This window comes from Dendrobium catenatum, unplaced genomic scaffold, assembly GCF_001605985.2.
Source record: "Dendrobium catenatum unplaced genomic scaffold, ASM160598v2 fragScaff_scaffold_360, whole genome shotgun sequence".
Classification (NCBI taxonomy): Eukaryota; Viridiplantae; Streptophyta; class Magnoliopsida; order Asparagales; family Orchidaceae; genus Dendrobium; species Dendrobium catenatum.
The window spans coordinates 122,515-148,521 of NW_021318822.1; the positions used below are offsets into that span (position 1 = coordinate 122,515).

At 34.9% G+C, this 26,007-nt stretch overlaps 1 protein-coding gene across 1 annotated transcript in view; it reads left to right on the top strand.

Annotated features, from left to right (window-relative positions):
• LOC110107567 (cyclin-dependent kinase E-1) overlaps positions 1 to 26,007 on the top strand; it is a gene marked incomplete in the record, with an annotated part of 78,844 nt that overhangs the window by 8,434 nt on the left and 44,403 nt on the right. Inside the window, 8 exon segments of the mRNA XM_020837840.2 lie at positions 14,816 to 14,919; positions 15,046 to 15,088; positions 15,179 to 15,277; positions 17,780 to 17,849; positions 17,957 to 18,051; positions 18,295 to 18,328; positions 18,407 to 18,491; positions 18,601 to 18,678. Of these exon segments, the coding sequence (XP_020693499.1) occupies positions 14,816 to 14,919; positions 15,046 to 15,088; positions 15,179 to 15,277; positions 17,780 to 17,849; positions 17,957 to 18,051; positions 18,295 to 18,328; positions 18,407 to 18,491; positions 18,601 to 18,678 (608 nt within the window).

Consider the following 26,007-nt stretch of genomic DNA (forward strand, 5'->3'; position numbering starts at 1 on the left):
TATATATATATATATATATATAACTAGTCCTCTGCTTTAGATAAACTTTCTGATAAAAGAATTTGATTGGACGAACACCAGACTCTTAGTTTTCTTGATTACTGCATCGCTCAGCTTTCAATTTAAATGGCTATACTTATTCCTTTGAAGCAGCAATAGTTCATATCGACAAGCTAGGTTTTAGCTAGGGCTAGCTTTTGGTTCTTTAAAGCATTCTTAGTGTCAGTTGGAAAATTACGTTAAGTATAAAACTAGTATGGAAGTCTTTGTCGTTCTATAATGCTATGTTGCCTTATGCCATATTAGCCTGTCTACTCCCAAGCAGTTTAATTTCTTATCCCTCACACCTCCCAACCACCCAAGGTAAAAAAAATTTCAATGTCAGACTATTCTTTAGCGCAATGTCTACATTTTGATGATGATTTGGCCATAAGTTCTAAGGAAAGTATTTACTACATAACAACAACACAACAAGATCATGGGGTCGACTACATGAATCTTTTTTCTCCATTGTGTCATGTTAAAAGTTAAATTCTTGTTTAAATCTAATAATGAAAGTATTTACTGTTGCTAATATTTTTTTTTTTAAATTCAAATACCATTACTATCTATTTCTATATTTTTTTGCTACTTCATGCCATAAAGCTGTATTTCCATATTGGCTTACTGCTCCTTGGCGTGATAAGTTATATCCTATTCCAGCCATGCAAATTATATCACCTTATTGGCTTACTGCTCAAAAGCGGAAGTTTTTTCCCTTGTTTTCCTTCTGAATTCTTGACTTCGCAAGCTGTGTTTCCTCTTCTCACTTGGATTGATTTCCCGCAACTGTCAGTCTGCTTGCTTGCTTGATTCATTTTGTTTGACAGATTGTTGCTGTTGTAAAATATCTTTAAATGTGTTGCTATTTTGATGTTTTAACAAAAAGCTGTAAATAGGTTTTTTTCTTTTCCTACAGGTATGTAATGATTGTATTTATGAGTGATGCTATAGTTTAGTGGGATATGAACAAATTCATCACCAAATTTGTTTTTGTTCATAAGCGAGTTTTCTGGTAACATCTAAATTTCCTTATAATACCTGGAGAGAAATCCTTTTCAATTCATGCAGAATCATCTGTTACAAGAAGTTCTGTACCTGAAAAATCTATCGATGGGCCATCCTCCTTCGTATATGTGGGTCAAGCCCTGCAAATTACTTAATACAGCTCAATGGAGTCAACTTCCGTGTCTGGTTCCGATTTGTTATTCTTGTGAACAAAGGCAGAGGAAAGGCTGGGTATCTCACAGTAGCCAAAAAACAGCCAGCTGAAGATGTACAAAAGCACAATATTTTGGACGTTAAAATTCAAATGTTGTGGCTTGGCGTATCAAGTGCGTAGAGCATAAGATAAAAAGAACGTACCTATTCCACAAGGGTCAGGCAATTTGGAAAGCTGTTCCAGAGATCTATTCCAATATAGAGAGCACGACTCAACATTTTGAGATTAGATATAAAATCAAAATTACTCGTCAAGTTAATAATCCCCGAATACTGTAATTCATTAATGAAGTTATGGCAGGAGAAGAATTCATTCTATGAGATGGCATGAAACTCTTCATTTGATGCCGCAAAGTATAAAAAAATTGCTTCAAAAAAGAAACATGTTTTCAATTTCCTCCATGACCTCAATTCAAACTTAAATGAAGTAGGGGAAGATTGCTTGAGATGAATACCATCTCGCACCATTAGGGAATCTTTTTTTCTGAAGTTAAAAGGGAGGAAAGCAATAAGTGCGTGATGATGAACCCAATAAATTCAATACCTAGCTCGCTAGAATCTCTAGGTTCTTCTCTTGCTATTATCAAGAAAGATAGAAGACAAGAACTTTAATTTAAAGAGAAAATTTGGTACGACCATTGCCAGCTATATCAGACGTGGCAAATGCTGGGAATGACATGGAAGACCAACAAATTGGACGCATAAGAACCAAAAATGTATGAATTACATAGCTCTATCAACTACTTGCACAACTGATGGCTATTACTAATGTGAATGAATCAAAGAAACTGATAGGAAGTGCTTGTAGAAATTTAGGAAAAGCTTTGGATGAAATATGATTTTAACCATTTCAGAAAAATAATGGCAATAAAACCAGGATTAGAATACACATGAACAATTATTTATTGAAAGTTTTATGAAAGAAAAGACAAGATACAAGTGGATATTCAATTGGAGATGAAGATTCAGTTCTCTCAAATCTCTAGCCGCCGGTTAGAGCTCAAAAACTCTAAGAACTATTTAATTTCAGCAAACAACACATAACCCTAATCTTAGAAAATATCCCATACTTAAAACATACAATAAACGACAAATACCTAAACAGCCCTCCCCAATTTCCTCCCAAATATGCCATATTTCCCTAACTATTTCCGTTCCAAATCAGACCCCAAATCATCCCTCTTCAATTAAGAAACATTTCCTAATTAATTACGTCCAAATCTGTCCCAAAATCTGTCCTATTGAATTATGAAATATTTCTTAATTAATCCCCTCCAAATCATCCCTCAAATCTGCTTCTTCAATTAGGAAATATTTCATAATTAATCCACTCCAAATCTGCCCCCAAGAGTTGGTCCAGGAAAGGACCTGCATGATCGGTCTAGGAGGAACCCGATCTAACAATACCCCCTCCCAAAGATCCACATTGTCCTCAAGGTGGAAAAATTGCTCCATACTCAATTTCCTCATCATTACAAATGGTGAGATCCTGAAGAGTTCGGCCCTTATATCTATGCCTTGGTGTATTCCTCTCCTTACATCTTAAACACAACCCATTTTTCCTCTTCTCTTGTATCTCTTTTTTTGTGTTTTTCTTGAAGTTTTCCCCAAGACTTCCTTTTACAGTCTTCTTCTTCAAAGTCTCCCTAGGAGACTTGGTGTCGGCTACTTGATGATAAAAAGGTTGTGGTCATCTTCAACGTTTTAAAAGGCGAAATCAGGAATCGAGGCGTTTTGGCCAAGCAAGGCGAGGCGTAAGCCTCGAGGCTGATCGAGGCGTAAGCCTAAAAAATGATAAAAATAAAGTAATTAACGGTACCAAGCATGCACCGCTCGGTACCGAGCATGTACCGCTTGGTACCGAGCATGTACCGAGCAATATCGAGCATGTACTTAGTGGTACTGGCTTGGTACCGAGCGTGTAGCTAGTGGTACTGAGCATGTATCGCTCAGTACCGAGCATATACTTGCTCAGTACCGAGCGGTACTGGCTCGATACCGAGCATGTACTGAGCGATACAAGCTACTCAATAATTATTATTAATACTATTGTATTGAGGCGTACGCCTCCGTGGAAAAAGACATAAGCCTCGCCCGGACATTCGAGGCTTAAGCCTCAGTTCGCCCGACCTCCGCCTCGATTCGAGGCGCACCTCGAGGCGTCCGCCTAGAACGCCTTTTTAATCGATGGTCATCTTATACGAACGTCCTGAGCTGCTACCTTCTAGGTGTCTTTGATCCTCCTCTAATTGGGCTAAAGTCCATAGCATATCCCAAATCATGAGGCCTCATCACTCTAATTGACATCTGAATCTCTAGTTTGAGCCCTTTCATAAAGTTCCCCTCTAGTACAGTCTCCAGAAGCCAATCCAGTCGGTTGGCATTGTTCTCAAACTGCTCACGGTATTCCACTACTACCCCCTCTTGCATTAGAGTATAGAACTGCTCATAGAAATCTCCTTCCATGCTAGTTTGGAAACCTTCCAACAAACGGTCCTTAAACTCCCTCCAGGTTCGTATGGGTCACCTCGTTTCTCTCCACTGGTGCCATTCCAACACTTTTCCCTCCAAGCTCATCTCGGCCAGCGTTAGTCTCTCATCCTTCGTTAATCTATTGATGGTAAAGTAACTTTCCACCCTGTATATCCACCCATGCTCATCCTCCCCCTACAAAATAGGTATCTTCAGCTTCATCACCCTCGGATCTCCTCTGTTTCCCATTTTTCCTCCATAATTTTCCATTTTCCAAGGTGGTGGTTCCCCCCAGGGGTTCCAATCATTTCTTCTACGCTTGTACCTAAACCTTTTGTCAAATTCCCATATTGTCCTTTCAAATTCAACACCCATTGGATCATAATTAGTCCCTCTCCTTTAAAATTCAGCGCCCCTTCGATCATAATCAACCCCTCTCTTTTCAAATTCAGCACCCCTTCTATCATAATTATCCCCTTCCCTTTCAAATTCCGCCCCCCTTCTCTCAAATTCAGCATCTCTTCTTTCATGCCTAACCTCCTCACGTCTATTCACATACCCTCTACTCAGTTACTCCTTAGGAATAGGCTCTCGGGAAGGTATTCTCTCTTCTCACTCTAGAATTTTCACCACCTGATCTTTCCTTCTCCTTATCGGATTAGGGTTTTCCCTGCTTCCTTGGTTGTTGGTGGCTTCCCTCGTCTCTGACGACACCATTTTGGGTTGGCCCTCGAGCAACTTATTCAACACCTCTTCCAAGATGAAAATTTTTTTATCTTCTCGTGGATGGTTGAAATTTGATTTTTGAAATTTGAAAGTTGAGTTTGGATATCGAAAATTTCAGATTTCAGTTGTCCGACCTCACCTTCTAATACTTATACCTTTCTTCCTACCATAAGAATAGAACAAAAAAGAACACTTCTTGATTGAAAGTTTTATGATAGAAAAGACAAGATACAAGTGGATCTTCAATTGGAGAGGAATGTTCGGCTCTCCCAAATCTCTAGACGTCGGCTAAAGCCCAACACTCTAAGAACAATCTAATTTCAGCAAACAACACATAACCCTAACTTTAGGAAAAACTATATATTTATAGCATATAATAAACGACAAATTCCCAAACAGTCATCCCCTACCATATTTCCTTAATTATTTCCCCCAAATCAGTTCTCTTCAATTAGGAAACATTTCCTAATTAATCCATTTTAAAATCAGCCTCCAAATTTGTCATCTTCAATTAGGAAACATTTCCTAATTAATCCCCTCCAAATCAACCTCCAAATTTGTCATCTTCAATTAGGAAACATTTCCTAATTAATCCCCTCCAAATTAGCCCCAAAATCTGCCATATTAAATTATGAAATATTTCTTAATTAATCCCCTCCAAATCAGCCCCCAAATATGCCTTCTTCAATCAGGAAATATTTTTTAATTTATCCCCTCCAAATCAGCCCCCCAAGAACCTGTCCAGGAAAGGACTGGCAGGACCGGTCCAAGAGGTACCTGATCTAATAGAAACCTGTGATTTTCGTGATGTGATTAGGTAAATAAAGTTATTCTCTACTTTTAAAATTCATGACTGAATAAGATTGCATTACAGATACAGAGGAATCTAATCATATAGTTGATCAACTAAAATATTTAATACATATGAAGAAAATGTTCATCTTATTGATATTTCGGTAACAAATGGAAAGAAATCACTTGATCTCGGATAATGGGATAGTTTGCGCATCTAATCTTTAGTTAAAAGATGGTCTTCATGTACCAAAGTTAACTCACAATTAACCATCTCTTAGTAAGTTAACTAGTGATATGAATTGTGAAGTAACATGCTTTCTTCCTTATGTGAATCTCAGAACTAGTCTTCAGGGAAGATGATTGGTAGTGGTGAGGAAGGATATTGTCTCCACTATCCCACCATCACTAGGCCTTCTTCTAACTTTCATCCTAATAGTAATGTGTGTGTCTCTTTCTTTTTCATTTAATTATAATATCTTTTTATGACAAGCATTTAAGGCGTCTTAGATTCTCCTAATGATCTCTATACTCAAATCTATTTTTTTATAAATAAACTACCACTTTTGATTCAGAAAGTATGCTATGAAAATTATGTTTTTTGTAAGCAACTAATAAGTCATTAAATGCCTCATCAAGCTCATCATAGGATATTTCATCACATACCTCTTGAGAACCTGAAGAGTCCTCTTCATTTGCCATCAGACACATATTGAATTCCTCCTCATAACTTTTTTTGCTCGATTCCTCACTTTTTGGATTAGCCCAAAGTGCATTCTTCTTTCTCTTGAAGTACTTTTTCTCATTTATTTTATCTTGCTCATTATCTTTCTTTTTAAGTTCATGTTTAAGCTCAGGGCATTCACCTCTCATATGCCCGGACTTGTTACAGTTGAAGCAAATAGTGGAATCTGTAAAAGATTGTTTCTTACCATTAGGCTTATGAATTTTCTACTTTTATACCTGAGATTTTTCTTCCTTAAGAAGTTTCTAAACTTTTTTGCGACTTGCGAGCATAGATACTTCATCAGGTTCCAGTTCATATGTTGATGATGAAGAGTCTTCACTTGACTCTTCAAGTTGAAGAACTACAGTCTTCTTCTTCTCCTTTCAAGATCTTTAATCCTTGACATCCCTTTGGGTAATTACCTGGTCATATACCATCAAAGAGCCAAGTAGTTGATGAAGTGCATAAGTAGTCAAATCCTTATATTCTGAAATAACAGTTACTTTAGCATCCCATTCTTCTAGGTAAACACCACAAACTTTTGTAAACAAGTTCTTGATTGCTATATGTTTTGCCTAGAGAAGGAAGAGTGTTGATGATTTTCATGAACTTTGTATACGTGTTAGATATGCATTCAAAAGGTAACATTCGAAAAAGTTCATAATCATGCACAAATTTGTTGATATGAGTATCTCTAACTTCAATAGTGCCTTCATAACTAATAAGCAATTTATCACAAATGTCTTTACTAGTAGATAACATGGAAATGCACATATAGTCATCAGGTAATAAAGCATGATGTAAAGTATTGCATGCTCTAGCATTCAATTCATTTAACTTACGCTCAAGGTGAGTCCACTCATTAAAACGTTTATCAACAATCTTATCATTTAGTTCTTTTGTGGGTGTATGATATGGGTGTGTGAGCATATTCCACATTCTAGAATCTTGACCATGCAAAAAAGTGCTAATACGGTTCTTCCAATAATCAAATGGAAGTGGATTGTCCCTTAGGTAGTGTACCTTTGGAAAAACTAAGTGACATAGATGTGGCCTAGATCTTACTCTAGGATTTTAATCTGAAGAAGAGTCGAGGCTCTGATACCAATTGAGAGACACTATGGAAGCCCCCCCTGGTTTGCCATAGTATTTCTCACTTTTGTAGCTAGAAGTAACATTGAAGCTAAATTCCATGCCATGCACATGGGGTTTATGTAATAATTTGGTATGAAATTTGATGGACCTACAAATGTCGAGCTATTTTCCAACTATTCTCTATAATGACCATAAATCTTCGATCAACATTGTAAACAATCATGTTTAGCACGATTGAATGAAATGTGAAAGAATTGATTAAGGTTTTCCCTTAATTGCTCAAATCCTTCTATAAATAAATGATGCTTGTATGTTGAAAATACATCTCATGATTGTTAATCAATCGAAATCAAGTTTAACTCTCTTTCTAGATGAATTTGAATCCAACTTCCTAATTTCCTATTACATCACCTTCATCTTATCTCTTTACTCATCTTCATCACTACTTTTTGCACTACCCCTATTATGCGCTCGACTATGTATTCGCTCTACAAATATTTCCTTGTGTGATATTATTTCCATGTTCGTTCGTTAGTCAGACCTCCTTTTAAATTCACACAAAACTAGAGTTTCCTTTTTAAAAAGGACAATAAAGCAAGAAGCCATGTTTGATTCTTATGCTTGTGTATATCCATCAATTTGGGATACTTGCATTAGAAATTCATCCCCAGTGACTTCAAAGCTGGTCGTAGCAGATTCCTAAGTAGAAAACAGCCCCTCCCTCATTCTGTGGCTTACTAGTTCTACTTATACATACCACTTTTGAGCATTTTCTTTATTGAAAACATCCACATTTGTTGCATATTTAGAGTCTTATCTTTTTTTCTTTGTTTTTTTTCTCCTTTTATATGGTCCTCTATTTTTGCTCCTTTCACTTTGAATATTTCTTTGCTGATTTTGAGTTTTATATGAACTAAAATGTTTTTTCTTTTTGGGTTTTGTAATTCTTCATAAAAGTACTGACAGTTTAAAAATATAAACTTTAAAGCACATGATTTTCATTTCAAATTTCTTTTGTATGTAGTGTTTGCCCCTTTGCCATGATAATCCTACCTATATATATATATATATATATATTTTGAAGAGGCTCACAGACATTAGTCTCTACCCACATGTGAATCCAAACTCTTTTTAATGGGGGGAAAATTCTTAACTTTATTGTTAAGTTTGATGGCACGTTTGAAAAATTAGCCTTCTCACTCAAGTTGTAAATCAAATATGCATTGAGGATGAAAGTACCAATGGTGTTAGTTTTCTCAGCCGCAGCACTAATGCCTCACCACCCACCATTTTTGCTTCCCCAAAATAGGGTCCATCACCTTAATCTTTTGAATAAATATTATGACACTTTTTCCTCATATCAATCCTACAATCACATGATCCTTACTATAAGGACAACCTCCATGCAAAATGAAACTTAGTATCATGTTTTTCCTCTAACAAAGGATTCATGAATTCATTGACCTCATCATAATGATTAGCATCATTCTCATCAACCTTATAAGTACATGCTTGAAGATGATTAGGATTTTTATCATCACAATTATCACACACATTACAACTAGCAACCTAGGTAACACGACTAGTAACATGTCTAAGGCAGCTAGTAACCTGGCTATCTTGGTCATTTACTTGGCTATCGTGGTCAATAATAAACTAACTGGCATTTGTGGCCAAGAACCCAGGTATCACCATGATCACCATGATGACCTTATCTTTAGGATCAAGTTTGACTAAGTTTGATGGTTGTCACGATCCAAATGCTTTCTTTGATTGGTCAGCTCAAGTCGAAGAGAATTTTAACTGGTATCACATAAATGATGCCAAAGCAATTTAATATGAAACTCACAAACCCTCCTAAATGCTTTTGAGGAAGTGTTAAATATGAGCTCGATAGTGTGGTAGCTAGACCTATTGATACATGGGCTGTCATGTTCATCATCTTAGTAAAAATATATATTCCTCAATATTTTAGATGATTGCTGTTAGTCTAACTCAATGTTCCCTTTCTAGTGCGGATTACTTAAATATGTTTGAAGACCACATCTCTCGGTGCCTTTGCTATGGGTTGTGTGGAGTTGAACAATTATTGATGGCATGAGAATTTAGTGCAATTTAGAAGGAGAACCAGAGGGAATATTGGTTGGGACCGATGGGTGTGGTATGCTGCAAGAAAGGGTGTGGTGTCTCGTATAGTGATTTGTTGTGCGTAAACTAGCAAGGCTCCAACATTGGGGTAGTTAGGAATGGGGTGAGCACGTTGGGGCACAGGAGGAGCTGGTGACAACGTGAGCTTAAGCTTTGTAAGGGAGAGGGTTTTCATCAAAAGATGCTCAGGGGTCATGAGTGGATGTCAGATGCAAACACATGTGATGTGTAAGGAATCACATAAAAGCATGATTGTTGTGGGCATGGATTATGTCAAAGTTACAAGCGCAAGTGAGACAAACACAATTTAAGGTTGCGTGATAGGAATAATTGCAATTGGTTATGGACACAAGAAAGCGTTTAAATTGAAAGGCTTTGAATTAGTTTATATCGAGCTTGGAAGGAAAATTGGTAATGAGGAACCCAAGGAGATGGGGATATATGTATAGAGGCGTTGACTCAAATAACAAATTTTTTATTCAACCATTAATAATAGTAGTTTAGACCTACTAGTTCTATTTTTAATGAAATGAATCCTGTGGTTGCAAGCAAATAAAGCAACATGAAAATAAGGCAATAAATAAGCCTTAGTAAAAAAAGATCCAAATAATCCATAAATATAAATCTCTAAATAAGGGTGAAAAAAAATTTTAATCAATTGTGCCATTGACACGGAGCATAAACCCATGTGGGATGAACATCATTACATTCATATGAATGTTGATCCATACAGCCCACCACCCTTAATAATACCCTATCATCTCATATTTGAAGTAGTGAAATACAAAAAATGCAAGCAAATGTTGGGGAAATATGTCTTGAGCAATCCACATCGATTTAGCGCACTCAGTGTTTTTTTTCTTATTGGTCATATACCCTATCATCAACCTGTTTCTAAAAAATTTCCCAATACTGGTCAGATCACAAACGAAAACACATTTGGACCTTTTAGCTCATAAATCTTACAAAAACAAGCAAGCTTCCTTTCTTACTTCAAGTATCATAGGCCAGACACATGTCTCACACTAGTGTCTACACTGCGCCCTCATTCTGAATATCATGGAACTATAATTTGAGCACACAAGCATTAGGGTTTTTACCCTTACATCATAGTGATTAGAAATTAAACATGAAAGCCATTGGTTTATTCACACCCTATATAAAGCATAGTTCTTCAGTTCTGGGCATCCCTAGAATTTGAACAATGAGGTCAACAATATGGTCTAATTTTTGTATTGTTGGCTTGCAAAGTCTAGCATACCTACAAGGAACAACAATTACTTGTTCCTATTTCCCAATTACTTGCAAACTTCTCTGATTTGACTCAAGAAGAGCTACCTCATGAGCTCCCACCCATTTAAGACATCCAACATATTATTGAATTACTCCTTTGTGCACACTTACTCAACATTTCACTGTATAAGATGAATCCCGAGTATGCTGAACTCACAAAACAAGTTGACTATCTCCTCACTAATGACTCCATTAGAGAAAATCTTTAGTCCTTGTGCCATTTTGCACTCATTAATCTTATACAAGATATGATTGGTGTGTGTTTGTTGATAGATGTGTCATTAACTGGATTGTAGTCAAATATTACTCCCCTATACTACGATAAATTATATACTTGACTTGCTCATTGGGTCTACATTCTTTAGTAAAATTGAATTATGAAGCTAATACCACCATATTTGGATTCATATCAGGAATGAGTAGATAATTTCTTTCAATACATAACGAGTGGTTGGTTATGCTGTATGGGCTTTCCAATGCATCTACTACTTTCGTGTGACTCATTGGTAAATTTTTTGTGGAGTGCATTATTGACATCATTATTTACATCACCAATGATTATAGCGACTTGACCCATATTTGCTTAGTTGTGGATATCCTACCTTCTCTAAAACTATGCATAAATTTAAAGAAATGCACATTTGTACAAACAAATGAGCTTTAGCTCAGTCAGCATGCTTCATTTTGACTTGTGTTCCTTGCTTTAAGTTGCTTCCATGCGGAGTTTGAGTCTTTAATTGGTTGGCGACCTACTTATAATGAATAAAATTATGTGGGATATATTTCTATTCCTTTTTAAAAATTGCATTTTTTTACAACCAAAGTTTCTCTTTTTTTAGGCTAATCATCTTAGCTAACGAAGTCTATGTTGTTCCTGTCAATATTCAATCCATTTAGATTGGTTTACCTCATCTCTGCGTCCGTGGTTTGTAGTTTTCATGGTTTAGCCGCATTTGAACAATTGTTTATCAAATGGTTTAGCATCATCATGGATCCAATGATGGATGCCTTAGATACATTTAATTGGCTATCTTCAGCTAAATTTGCCTTTGAACTAATTAAAACTAAATAGAATATTCTCCTATCCCTCGCCTACTTCACTTGTCCAAAGTATCTAAGTAACTTGTGATACATTTGAAGTTGACGGCACCTTTGTGGTGTCCTTAGCTTGGAATGGCATCATAGTCTATTTTAGTGTGAAATGTAATGAGGCTTAGCAATGATATTCTACATATGATCATAAGTTTTACATAATTTTATGAGCCTTATGACATTGATCTTGCTATATTTTATCTCACATGTTTATTCTTCACTTTGATGATGAGGCCTTGAAGTGCATGCATTTATAAAAGAAATTGAATACATGCCACACTAAATGGGTCTCATATCTTCAGAAATACAAGTTTTTCCTCGAGCATTGTGTGGTTGTGTTGATAATAAAGTTGTCAAAGCCCTCATCCACATCTACTCTTATTTATGATGTTTGTTTTATTACATTTATTTTTCTTGATTGGAAGAAAATCATGCTTATCTTGTCCTGACTTTAAGGATGTCTACACTTCATTGACTACGGATAGTTATACTTCTCATTTTGTCTTTCTTTTAATTCTTGATGGCTTCATCTTTTGAGGATCACTCCTATGTATTTCCCCACACATCATCAAGAGGCTTTCTTATTAGGGAATTATATGCATGTAATTATATCAAACATGTTGGTTGTGATTAGAATAGGACTTATTAAGTGACATTTTTTCTATCCTTCTATAAAGCGAGATTTTCCTTTTGTTATTAGACAATGTTGGACTCGACAACATGGCAAGTTAATCAAAAAACCTATGCGGCCATTCAAACAATTTCCCACCCTGAATCCCCCTTGGTAAGATATTAGTATGGATTTCTTTATTTGCTAAAGGTCATCCACTAAATTGACTCCATATTTGTTGTAGATAACCAATTTTATAAGTTGGGTACTCTATAACGTGCAATCTGACTGGTGATGCATCATACATAACTATTCCGTTCTTTCATGATATAGTTTATTTCCATGATCTTTTCATATCTATAGTTTCCAAACAAGACACTTGACTTGTTGGATATTTCATTTGCTTCCTTTGACAACTTTTTGGCACTACTTAAGTTTTTGTTTGTTTCCACGCACAATCAGATGGCTAAATAGAAGTGTTCAACCACAGTTTAGGCAATCTCTTGTTTTTTCTTATGGTTAAAATAATTGAAAATGGAATTTAGTGCTATTGCTCAATTTGCATATGATATTTCCCCATATAGAATTACTTGTAAGTTTCTCTTTGAATTATTTCTGATACAAGACTTTGCATTCCTATTTCATCTCTTTGCCTACTACTCTTGTTATTTTTGTCTTCCGTTGATTTAACTGAGCATATGCATAAATTGCCTGCTGATATAAAAATCATATTTCTTCACATACTTGAAAAGTAGTTGGTTGCCACAACTAATCAAAATTTTTGCAAATTTTATGAAGGAGATCATATTTTGATTTGCATGCACTTAGAATGCTCTTGCACCAAGTCTTTGAAGAAATCCTTGCTCAATCTCCTGGTCCCTTTAAAATCCACGAGAAATACGACCCAAAGCTTATTTATTTTGCATCGCATTAGAGCATCATATTGGTCTTATTTAAATATCGAAAAGCTAAACCTTTAAGAGGCAATTTTGAGCCTCTTATGTTGCCCATTAATGTTAGTATAGCTGGAGTTTCTCTAACATTGATCACTATTGTGCTTGCCTCATCCCCTATAGGTACTTTGGAGTATATCATCATTAATGATATGATTATCGTTTCTATGGGATAACACTACTTTCTTGTTCACTGACAGCATCTCTCCTTGGTTGATGTAACCTGGTTGTCTATTAGCGAGCTATGGTATATTGTTCCTACATTGTTGGAGGACTATATTGGTGTGCACTCTTTAACAAAGAGTTCTTTTACTCGAGGAGAGATGATGCAACATGCCATCAAAATTAAATTCCATGTCATCGATATTTTACACATCATTAGAATCACTTGCAAAATTTCGCTTACTAAACATGTTTTCTTGTTTTAGGGGAATCTTTTATGATGATGCTTCATGTTATGAAAAATTCAAATTGATTCCTTTAGATCTCCCTTATTAGTTTCCTTTGTTGAGCTTTTCCTTAGTTCAAATCCTTTTATTAATTGTGGAGGCTCGTATGTTGAAAAGACATATCATGAATATTAAGCAATTGCATGAACTATTTCTCTCCATCTCTATCTCACTTACCCTCTTTCTCAATGGATTGAGCAAGGACATCTTTTCTAATGCCCTAGTTAACGTCAATTAGTATAGCATTAGCCTTTCTCTGTTTAGGCATCTTTTAATCACGCAAGTATATGCTTTAAATATATGGTGTTTCCTTTTGTATTTTGGAGCAAAACAGAATCCATAACTCAATAATTTTTTGGAGATGCATCAACATGTGGATTTCAGAAAAAGAATTGATAACATGATTTAACTTACTCCAAGTTGCATGATATGACATGTCATGATGAGAGCCCATGAATAGTAGAGGAATATGCTAACAAATTTGATTTTAAGGAAAGTGGCTACACGATGCATGAATAAGAAACCAAAATAGGGAGATGCGGGACTTTCGTTTTTGGGATATTATGAAGGGACAATACAAGGCTTTGGCTGGATCTTTGGGGGCATCACCTTTTTAATGTGTCTATGCAGAGATGCCCAGGTGGATGAGTGGATTTACTCTTTAGAGATATGATACGAAACGAGCATATTTTTGAAAAGGTTGGAGTAGCTCCAGTGGAAGATAAGATTAGAAAGAGTTGCCTTAGATAGATTGGTCATATAAAACGACGGCCTTCTGATGACCCGGTTAGGAGAGTAGATGTATTAGATTTGGCTTATGTTAAGAAAGGATGAGGTAGACCTAAAAAGATTTGGTTAGAAAATATTAGAAATGACATTTCTTTATTAGATTTAAATGAGAATGTGACTCTTAATAGGACACAATGTAGAAAAAGGATTCATGTAACCGACCCCACGTTGTGGGATAAAGGCTTGATGTTGTTTTTATATGCAGAGATGATCAAACAGTTGTATTCATGCTATTTTCTTTTCAAGCAATATTCATATCGCTTATAATGGAGGTTGACTTTTTTCTTTCTGGCAATTAAAAGTGGATTAGCTCTTTTCTCGCTTTAAGAACATTTATTAATGTTACACATTTTCAAAATCTTCTTCAACTATGTGCATTTGTTGCAATCCAACACACTCCACGTTTCAGGAAATCATAAGATATCATCGTGAAAAGCTTAACCAGCCTATTAATCAGTATACTGTCAAGTCATTGCTCTGGCAGCTGCTTAATGGGCTGAACTATCTTCACAGGTGGGCTTCATTGTGCGTTTTCCTATTCATATTTTTTATGCGTAGTCATAGCAAGAGTAGGGTTGAACTAATATTTAAATGATTTCTCTATGATAACTAAAGTTTCGTACATATCTTTGGCTGCAGCAATTGGATTATTCATCGTGATCTCAAGCCTTCTAATATATTGGTTTGTTCTAACAGCTTATCATTCTGGCGTATGCTCCTTTTTATTTCTTGAAATACTAGCATCCATTCTTATTGAGTCAACTTAAATCAGGTCATGGGTGAAGGAGAAGAACAAGGAGTTGTAAAGATAGCTGATTTTGGACTTGCTAGGATTTACCAAGCTCCCTTGAAGCCTTTATCTGATAATGGGGTAAGGAAATCTGGGTTCCATTGTTATCAAAATAAACATTGTGGAAGCAGACTTGTAAAATTTCTCATTTGATTTGTTACTTCACTATTAACATGGTGTTCCTATTTTCTTAATGTTAAAGTTCTTTCTGTTATGCTCTCCATTTCTTCTTTGTTTTCATTAGGTGTTCTTTGTTTATAAATAAGGCAATCTCCAGCAAATTATTCCCTTATTAGATGAACTAACATGGGAGTTAGTTAAACAAATTTCTTTCTATAAATTCAAATTTAGCAGAATATTGTCTGTAGCTACCAAGCTTTCTCTTTGGGAATTTTTCTCATGCTTAAACTTTTTTTTTTTTTAACGTGTGCTATCCGTTTGCAATTATGCATCAGCTATTTTTTTTTTTTAGTTTTGTTATGCTGATATGTATAGTTAGGTGTAAGACGTTTTTGGAACAATCTAGTTTTTTTCTTATTTTTTCCATACATTCTTTTTTACAAGCTTTGTATTATTTTCAAATAATAGTAATGCTCATACACAATTTTTAAGGCACTATACTGAAACAAATTACCTTGTTTTTTGCTAAAAAAATGAACTTTGTTTACTTTCGGAGTTGTTTTTTTTTTTGCTTTGGCTACGAAGATGTGTGTCATGTGAAAGCAGGAAAGAGGGAGTGTGGGGAAAATTTGAAATATCTAGAAATATAGGAGGGTAAAAATGCTAAATGCAGTTGAAAGTTGGATGTAAATTTTTTGTCGGTTTGGTATATAATATGATGTTTAAAAGTTTGCAATAATATGCTTATAATGGAGGTGTTATTTATATTGAAATAATGAAGAAATGTCTCAACACAAATGATGGAATGCATATTATGGGAACAAGAGGCATCAACAAGGTGTTGAGGGAGGGGAGGATGGAAGGAGCTAGTCTTGTTGGGAAACATAGGTTGACATACTAAATGCATGTTGTTTATCCAAATATCTAAAAAATCTGGTTCAAGATAGGTTATTCTGGTTCAAGCTAAATCAAGCTAGTTCAAGCCTAGCTAACTCAACATGTTCGATCTCATACTTGTTGGCCTATAAGAGAATTCAACTCAAGCGGGTGAACAATTTAAGAACTCATCCCAATCGATGAGGCAAGCTTATTAGTCAGCCACAATGACTACTATCTATAAAGTTGACTCTAGTGACTACTCAAGGAGGGATTAGTATCCAATGCAAACTATTAATCGGCTACTTAGTTATTCGACTATCAATATATGCCAAGCTAACGGCTTGTTTAAAGCTTAGTAGCCGACTTCATCAAGTTATACCTTCTAACGAAGCTATACAATTATTATATTTCCTCTTATTTTCTCTATAGTCATGTATGTAGTTAATTATGTAATGCTCCAACCCTAACCTCTAAGTAGGGTGTCGAGCAGTGAGCTCATTTTAGTTGTATTTTTTTATAATCAAGTAAGTTTTATTGAAATTTTAGGGCTTCTTTCTTTCTCTCACTATTTTTCTAGTTCTCTTTTTCACTTAGTATTCTCAATATAGTTGGGTGTGATTTATAGAGATTTTTGAATTTAATGCTTATGAAATTAGAGTTTAAATTATGAAAATTTAAGTTCAATAGTTTGACATATAGTTTGCTTTAAAATGTCATTATAGTGGAGGATATGAACAAAAAAAGAAAGTTGTAATTTGACATTGATGGTAAAATTGTAATGTTAGATTTATTTAGGCTGGGCATGCATATTGTTAGGACAAGATACATATTATTAAGGTGTGGATCAATATTTATGTGAAATGACTTGTCATAAAAAGTGATAGGCTAAAGCTGACATAGTTTTACAAAATCATGCACATCATCACGGCTTATTCTAATTATTTTGGTCAATTTTATAAATCCATAGTATCTTTCATTCATGTTGAATGCTACATATGTTATTCTTCTTGTGTGCAAGTATTTTTGCACAATTCCTAACCTTTTTTGATTGATATATATTTGTTCATTTCTAGTAATTTAACATTTGTTCTATATGCCAGGCTAATTGATGCATCTTATGCATGCATATTGAAGCGAACTAAGTTTATTCTTAACCACAATGTCTCTCTAATAGGAGTTATTTCTACCATTTTTAGGCTCTTTTCTAAATGCATCCCTACAAGCTTTATTATGCATCCTTCAATATTTCAATTTACTACGCTCAAATGACTTATTTTTGCCCAACACTCGGGGTTAGAGTTCAAGAAATATAAAAAATAATAAAAAACCAAATGCAGCTCCATGCAACATTAGATTGCAAAGTAAGATTTATGCGACTTGGTTCTAACCAATTGCTAAGGTTAGTTTTGGTGTTAATGGTGCTTTTGCTACCCAATTAAACAGCTCTTTTCCTTGATGTCATTTTCTAATATCTATTATTTTCATCCTTTCATGACTATCCTCAGTGAGCCTATTTATTTTTTTTATGCGTTCAGCTCATTTTGTTGCTATTAGTTGATTTATGCAAACTTTTCTTTTTGATAGGTCGTGGTAACTATTTGGTATCGGGCTCCTGAGCTTCTTCTTGGAGGAAAGCACTATACGAGTGCTGTTGGTAGGATGTTTTCTGGATTTACAAAATTTTTTTTTTCCCCACAGTTCTATGCTGGTTATCAAGCTGTAGGGTCATTTATTATTGTAAACTGGTTCTTCTACATGTAGACATGTGGGCAGTGGGCTGTATTTTTGCCGAACTACTGACTCTTAAGCCATTGTTTCAAGGGGCGGAAGTCAAAGGGACACCTAATCCTTTCCAGGTATAAGTGTTATCTCTTGCACTCCCATTCTGTTCTTATTGTTTTTCTTTTTGTTGATGTTTAATGTAATACATGATGATTGTAGTTTGAACTCATCAGCATAGTTAGTTATTTGTAGTATTTATGGAGAGTAATTTTCAAACTTTGTTGTTGCACCTCTTTTATTGCATTTTTTTGCTGATTCAAAAAGATAGCATTTAACAATAATACCGTAGTATTTGATATCTGTGGTATTGATGTTAGGCTGATCAACTGGACAAGATTTTCAAGGTATTAGGTAAGAAAACAACGCTCTAGTGGGAGCACTTTATTCACAAATTTATACGCATATATTGGTTAAAGTCATTTACTACAGGGAACCCTAACCCTGAAAAGTGGCCTACGCTATCGTATCTCCCACATTATCAGAGTGATCAGCATCATATTCAAACTGTTAAATAGTAAGTGTTTTTTTTTTCTTTTTTCTATCAGTTGATAAATTTTCCATCTTTCTGCATCAAAGTCATGCAAGACACAAGGCGATTACTCTCTTTAAATTATCATGTGCAGTGAAAGCTCCTGTCTTCATAGTTATGTTCATTTAGCTCTGAAGAGCCCTGCATATGATCTCCTTTCAAAAATGCTCGAGTATGTATGTTTTATAATTTATTGACAACTAACATCCAATCTTCTTGTTTTTTTTTTTTCGTTGTTTCTTCCAATATACTAGTTTGTATTATATTTGTTTTACAATAAGTGATAGTGAAAGTTAGTGTAAATTTACTGTCTGATGAATCCAACATGGTAGTTAATTGGGAGCCATTTTATAAAGAAGTTAGAAGGTTGTGCTGATACATCACCAAAACATTATTGCTTATACTGCTCTTGTCTATTTGCAAATTTGTTATGCAATCATCTAGCCTAAATGGTTATTTTTGTTTTTACTTTGTACATTTCAAATTATCCATGAAAATATAGATCTCCTATGCCAAGTAAATTAAGTTTCATTTTCTAATGAAAATTTACGATGATGTATGAAGTTTAAGGGTTAACTAATACAACTTAAGGTAAGATGCACTATGAAATGGACAAAAAGCACAATACATAAGTTACCAATTCTTAACTTTAGAAAAACATAGTTACCCATAATTTAAAAATAACATTCTTCTTTCATTTCAGAGAACAATTTAATAGTTACCAAGATCTTAAATTCCAAAAGAAAATATAGAAAAATATTGAAGTTCAATGGCAATCAAGATTCACACTAAAAAATGGAACATGTCTCACACTAGACAAAATCTCAATTGTGCACAATTCACTAGGTAGTGAATACATTAATTTCAAGAACAATGATAGTAATAACCTAAAAGGAAAATACAGGCCTTATATTGGTGCAATGAAACTCTCCATTCGACTCAAGATTTATGAAATAGTCAAGGATTACATATCCAACAATAATCATGGTGTTGCAAGCTGCTGATTGCTATAGTCCCTTGGATCAGAAGCCGAAGAAGAAACTAAGAGTAAAGTCAGTATGAAAGATTACTATAGTATAGTGAAGGAAAGACCTCGAGAAATAGAAAGATATTAGAGTGCTACAGTCTCGAGAAAGGGAATCCCATAGCTCTTGGCTTGCATCATTCTACGCATTTTGGGAAAGTTTTGATCCAAACAATTGAGTGTTTGATATTTGTCATGCAAGTCTAGGCAAAGCTAGTAGCTTCTTGAAAGGTAACCATAAATTATTACAAATAAATTTGTCATTCTAAGGCATGATAAACTTGAGATATCCACCATCAATTGTTAGTGTAATCCTTGTATATAAGATAGTTTATGGAGCAAAATGAGCATAATCATTTGGCAAGGCGTTAGATCTTAATTAGCAAGGGGGTATTGAAAAGAGAGAGAAATTTACTATACTGGTAGTAGGTTCATAAAATTAAATCAAATTAAAATATATATCCCAATTGTTAATTTGTATTTATCCCAATGTATAAATCCATGAAGTTTGAAATCTTCCAATTCTAATTAAAGCAATAAATATTACACTTAATTAAACACACAAGCGTACTAATGAAAGCACCCTTAAAGCTTGATGGTGGGTTGTGGTGGAAGAAATATGGTTAAGAAGGGATTTGTTAGGGGGAATAACTAGGTTTTATGTGGAGCGGAGATTTGTCTGAGATTAAGAGGTTGGCTACACTACAGGAAAACCCCATATTACCGGCGGACGAAATCCGCCGGAAATCATAGATATTCCGACGGAACTATAAGTTTAATGACCCCATAATCATAGATATTCCTAGCTAGGATTAGTTTGTGTATCTCTTGCGCTTTTTTGAGGTTAGGTTTAGGGGTTGATTGAGGGGTGGCATTAGGGTTTAATGTCTTAGGAATGTTTAGAGGGAAGTGGAGTGGTGGCTAGGTTTTAGTTGATTTGGTGATAATTGTCTTGAGGAAAGCCGAGAGAAGAGGGGTTTAGCTTTTTGAGTGGGAGGGGTGTGGCAGCTTGGCTATGGTTTTATGGGAAGTTGTGGAAGAGTTGTGTGTGCTCAGGTTAGTTGTAGAGGCCTTGCATAGGGGAGGCCAAGAGGTGGGAAGGGAGGGCGCTAGTAACTTAGATTAGCAAGGAATTCACCAAAACTCTAGTGAAAAGTCAACAACCAAACGGGCCCTCACAATTTCTCACAAGCAAATAAGCTTTCTAGTTCATTGACTAATAACAAGAGATTACATGAGGGGGTCTTCATTTATAGGCTAAACCATGCAAACAAAATAAGAAAAGCAGATGTTATGAATTAACCAACCTCTAAGGAAAAAGAGTGAATACAATCACAATATTTTCTCCCTTTTTCCTTGACCAACTATGTATTTTTATAAGGGAAATTACAATCAATAAAATACTAATCATTCCTAATAAACTAATTTGGGGCTGACCATACTAAATTGGAAGGTGGAGTAGGCTTTGATTTTGAAACACTCTGCATGAATTCTTCCTCGAAGGGCTGAGCATATATGTTAAATCCGATACTTTGAGATTTTTTTTATGATGATGTTGATGATGATGATGATGATGATGATGATGATGATGAATTCCCTTATCTAAGATTTGGTCACTAGTCCATGTGCATGTGGTCGTGCTTTATCATAATATCAATAAACTAATTTTAATTGTGTAACAATATTATCCACAATTGATAATTTTTCAAGTTTTGCATATTAAGCATATAAAATAAAATAATATTTAAAATAATTTTCAAATATACAAAAATATAAATAATTCAAGCAACTAGATTATCAACCCAAATACACAAAAAAACTCAAAAAATTGTGAGTTCAAAAATAAATTTTGCATATTTTGAATCAATATTTTAGTTTTCATTCTCCTTAAGGCCTTTGATAAATTAAAATCAATGTATTATGAATTTAAGACAATTACATGAAGCCATACCCAAAACCTTGAAGCTCTTGATTCTTCAGTTGAGTCTTTGTGGAATATTCCTTTGACCTTATCCTCCAAGTGAACAAGCCTTGTTGCTTGGTTGAAATCACGTTTCATCTTGAAGGTTACTAGAATATGAATACTTTTGGAAAAAAGAATAAATAAACTTAGCAAACCATTATGTGACACCACATAAATTCTATTATCACTAAATCAATAATGTGTCACACATTAGTCATATGATCCCATGGACGCAACATTAATCTCTTCCTAGGACTAGGAGTGAGAACCATCCTATTCAAGTTGATCTAGTCTTGATTGAAATATATATAAGTTGGGTCAAAATTAATTTTTTGGATCAAATGAGATTCAATTTTGAGCTGATTTGACTCAAATCAGGCTCATTTGCTTTTTTCCCTTCTTAAAAATTAAAAAAATATTTAATGCATTTATGTATATTTTTAATAATAAAACACAAATACATATATACCCAACTAAAAATAGACTCAATGATCAGGCTAAGCCAAAAATTTTTTCATGGCACAGCTCATTTAGCTCGATTTAAGCTCATTCTAAGCCAAAATTGATTCAATCTTTAAGCAATTTTTCATCTTTGCGCTGAAATTTTAGCCCTATCAAAGACTTTTAATGAAACAAATAATGGTGAAAAATAGTATTTGGCCACAAACTTCTGAAACCTATCTTAGTATTCATGTAAATAAAAATTGAGGAAAACTAAAATGTTATTTCAATGCTCAATTCTCATTGCTTTTTACATGACCCGCGATCCTATATGTAACACAAAAGATCATGTATGTAACTTTTCAGAATCTATAAAGGTTTAGTTAAATAGAAGTTCCAATTCGTAACTTGGATTTTATAAAATTCCCATATTTTTATGGGAAAAAATAGTTCTCAGACTTTCCAGAATAGTAAACAAAAAAATTTGCACATGCTATAGTCCCAATTCAAGGGATCAACGTATGAAAGCCATTGATTGTTACAATTCCGCTGATTGTTATAATCCCGTAGGAAAGATCGCTGATTGCTAAAGTCCTGAGAATCAGCAGCCAAAGCACTAACGTAAAGAAGATTGCTATAGTTACATAAAAACAACCTTGAGAAATATAAAGGCCAAAAAGCACCACAGCCCCTGGAAATGGAATCCTTTTAACTTCTGTTGCATCATATGATTTTTATGAGGATGGATCATTGTTGCAGGACAAACCATAAACTACTCTATAAATGGTATATTTTGTGATTACTATGATTTTTCATATTTTATTTGCTAATTTTATAGCTTGTACTCTTTTATATGACCTCCTTGTGCCTCGCAAGAAAACTACTGTTGATTAAATCAATAACAAGCATTAACCAAAGCCCAATTTATGCTAATAAAAAGTTTTTTAACATATAAAGACAGGCCCATCTGATGCAGAATCCTCTCTTTAACTATGTTCTTCTCTGTGACCTGTTTTGCGAATGCACTTTGGAGTTTTTGGCTATACTTTTTGTGGTAGGATGTTCCTACACTTCTTAAATCCATCAAGTTTCATTAAAGTCGTGCGGGTTTGGCCAATGATTCTCTGGCCATTGTTGTTTTTTGGGCTTTAACAAGGATGAACAATCTTCTGTGTTGTGGTTAAAGTAATATCGGAGGTTTCTTTTCCTTGGTTTGATCAAGTGTTTTGTAGGCTTTGTTGGCTAAACAATCTATTGGATGCTTATCTCCCATGCAATTTCATAATAGGAGTTATGTCTTCAAGAGTTGGGATTATTGACTTCAATTTGTTTTTTTAATTGTACAATTGAGAATACTTCGTGATTCTAGGAAGCAGTCCGAGGCATTTAAAGTGTTAATTAAATATTTTTGAATAAATTTCTAGTTGGAGCCAATTCCTTCTATTCTCATCTTAGTTCAAGTTAGGAATTTGAGATTTTTGAGGGATGCCATTTCTTTGTACAGATTGGAGGCTTGATTTATGGCTTCTTTTATTTCTATCTTATTTCTATTCTCAAATTTCAATACGGTTTGCACGTTTATTGGACTTTAGTTTAAGTTTAATTCAATTGAGGTGACATTATTTTTAATTTATTGTATGATTTTATGATTCTGAATTTTCATGCATTATGCCTAGTAGCAGTCTGTTAATTATCTTTGAGCATTTCTTAACATTTCTGGCTTCATTTGAAGAAGAAAAAAGTTGTCAAAATTAAAATAATTTGTCTTATGGATTTTTTTTGCCTGAATTTTTGTGCATCTCATTGCAAAGGTTTAGCAAGCCCAATGATGAGGACATCAGTAGGAGATTCCGGAATGTCTACTGTCGGAAGTATCGTAGATCGACGGCTACGATAAGAAGTTTATATATTTGATATATTTATGTATTAGTTCAGATTTTTTTTATTATTGTTTGTACCCTTGTGTGTTGACTTGAGTTGTAGCCCCATGGGCATGTTAGTCGTTTTCTTTTCTTTTTTTCTTTGAGGCTTAAATATTAGGTCATTGGTCTTGTATTTGGATGATGAATGAAATTTCAGCTTTTCTTGTTTGATCTCTTTGTGAGTTTTGAGAGGAGAAACCCTAGGAGAGGGCCTTGTAACACCCGTCAGCCGATGGATTCCTGGACTCATGGTCTGTCGTCATTCTTCCCCTTCACACCGGCCAACCCACTCCCCTTCCCCCGCCGCCGGCCAACCCAACCCACCTCCCCAACCGTATGCCCCCCTTGCCAAATTTCCCCTAAACCGCCGGCCAACCCGCCTCCCACTCCAAGCTGCCGGTCACTCTCCCCCACAAACCTGGCCGCCAACCTTGCCAACCCAAGCCCCTCCGCCGGCCACCTCTTCCTAGCCCCTTGATGATGATTTCAATCATCATTAATACCTTCCTAAACTAGCAAAATTAATTTGGAAAAATATTCAATTAAATTTGAATTTCAAATACTTTCCAAATTAAGAAAACTAAATTAGGAAAGTTCCTAGATTTGATTCAATTTAATTTTAAATTAAATTGGATTAATCCCTAATTTAGAATAGTAAATTAGGAAGCTCATAAATCCCTCCCCAATCTTCTCCTCCTCACTACATGTTGCCGGCCCCTTCATTGGACAAATCCCCCCCTCTTGCCTATTGACCCATTAACCCTTATTTGAATTTGAAATTGAATTCTATTCCCTCTCCATTTAATTAAATCTGAAATTAAATTCAGATTTAATTGTCTTTCCATAACTCAAACCCTAGACCCAACACAATCCTAATTCCCTCTACCCTTGGCCGGCCCTCCCCCTTGTCCACCCTCTTGGAATTCCCCAAATCTCATGAGCTCTCTTGCAAGAGAAGAAGTCAAGCATCTCTCTTCCAACGTCCCACTAGTGCATGGTCTATCCCGACGTTGATCACGAGTTTGTTTATGATAATCAAGGAAGGACAAACATTCTTCGATTTGAACTTGGAGGTTGACGAAACCGTCGAAGGATACATCAAACGAATTATATTTACATTAGCCCCTTCCTTCGAGGAGCATCTTTCCTCCGGATGTTGGCGGATCACCGGTCGTCTACACATAACCCCTCATCCGGCTAACTTTCGTTGGATCTCTACCCTCGGCTTCCTCTCCTTCGTGTTGACATCTTCCAGATTGTGGCGACTCTTCTTCCGCTAACCCTTAAAAAGTGTGAGTGAGGGAAACTCGAGGTGACTTTTCTATTTGTTATGTCATGGATTGTTAGTTTCTTGCACTATCGTTTTCATTATATAATTGATATTATTTTGAAATCTTGATCTTGTATTGTGTGGTTACTTGACATATCAATTTAAAAAATTTAAATTCGTAAAATCTTTTCAAAAGTGAAACATTAGTTGAAGTTACGATGCCTAATTCAATCGTTATAAATTTCTATGCGCAATTCCTATTTGGTTTCACATCACTCTAGATCTTAATACATATTTCATCAGCATCCATATGTCCTTTAAAAAAAAAAACGATCCATATGTCCATATTGGTATCTTTTTGTAAGGAAAAAACAAAAGGAATGAAGTAAAGTAACTACGTTGCTTCCCAATCACCTAGCACTTATTTGAATAATCATAACCCTTTTTGAGTGTGACTTTATCTATGTAGGCATTTTATTTTGAGAAGTCCCATGTTTCCTATTTCTCTGCTATAAAATATGACTGTTTTTGCTTATACTTTTTGCTTCATTTGGATATGTGATATTAGATTTACATTGAATGCCAGTAAAACATGAAGTTAGAAAAAAAAAAAGATAGATTCACATTCATCTTTCTTAGAAAAGGATATTTAATATTCACATTCATCTCTCCTGAATTATCTTTTGGTCTGTTTAGATTTTTTTTCCTTGGTAAACTTTGTAGAAAGATTGGCATCTTTCTCATTTTCATACAAAAATTGAATTTCTCTTTTCATCTCTCATACTTATCCACATCTTTTGACTCTGTCCAAGCTTTTGGTTGGTTGGCAGGAAAACTTGGAAAATCTAGTGTGACTATTTGCAGAATGTTCATTGTTCTTT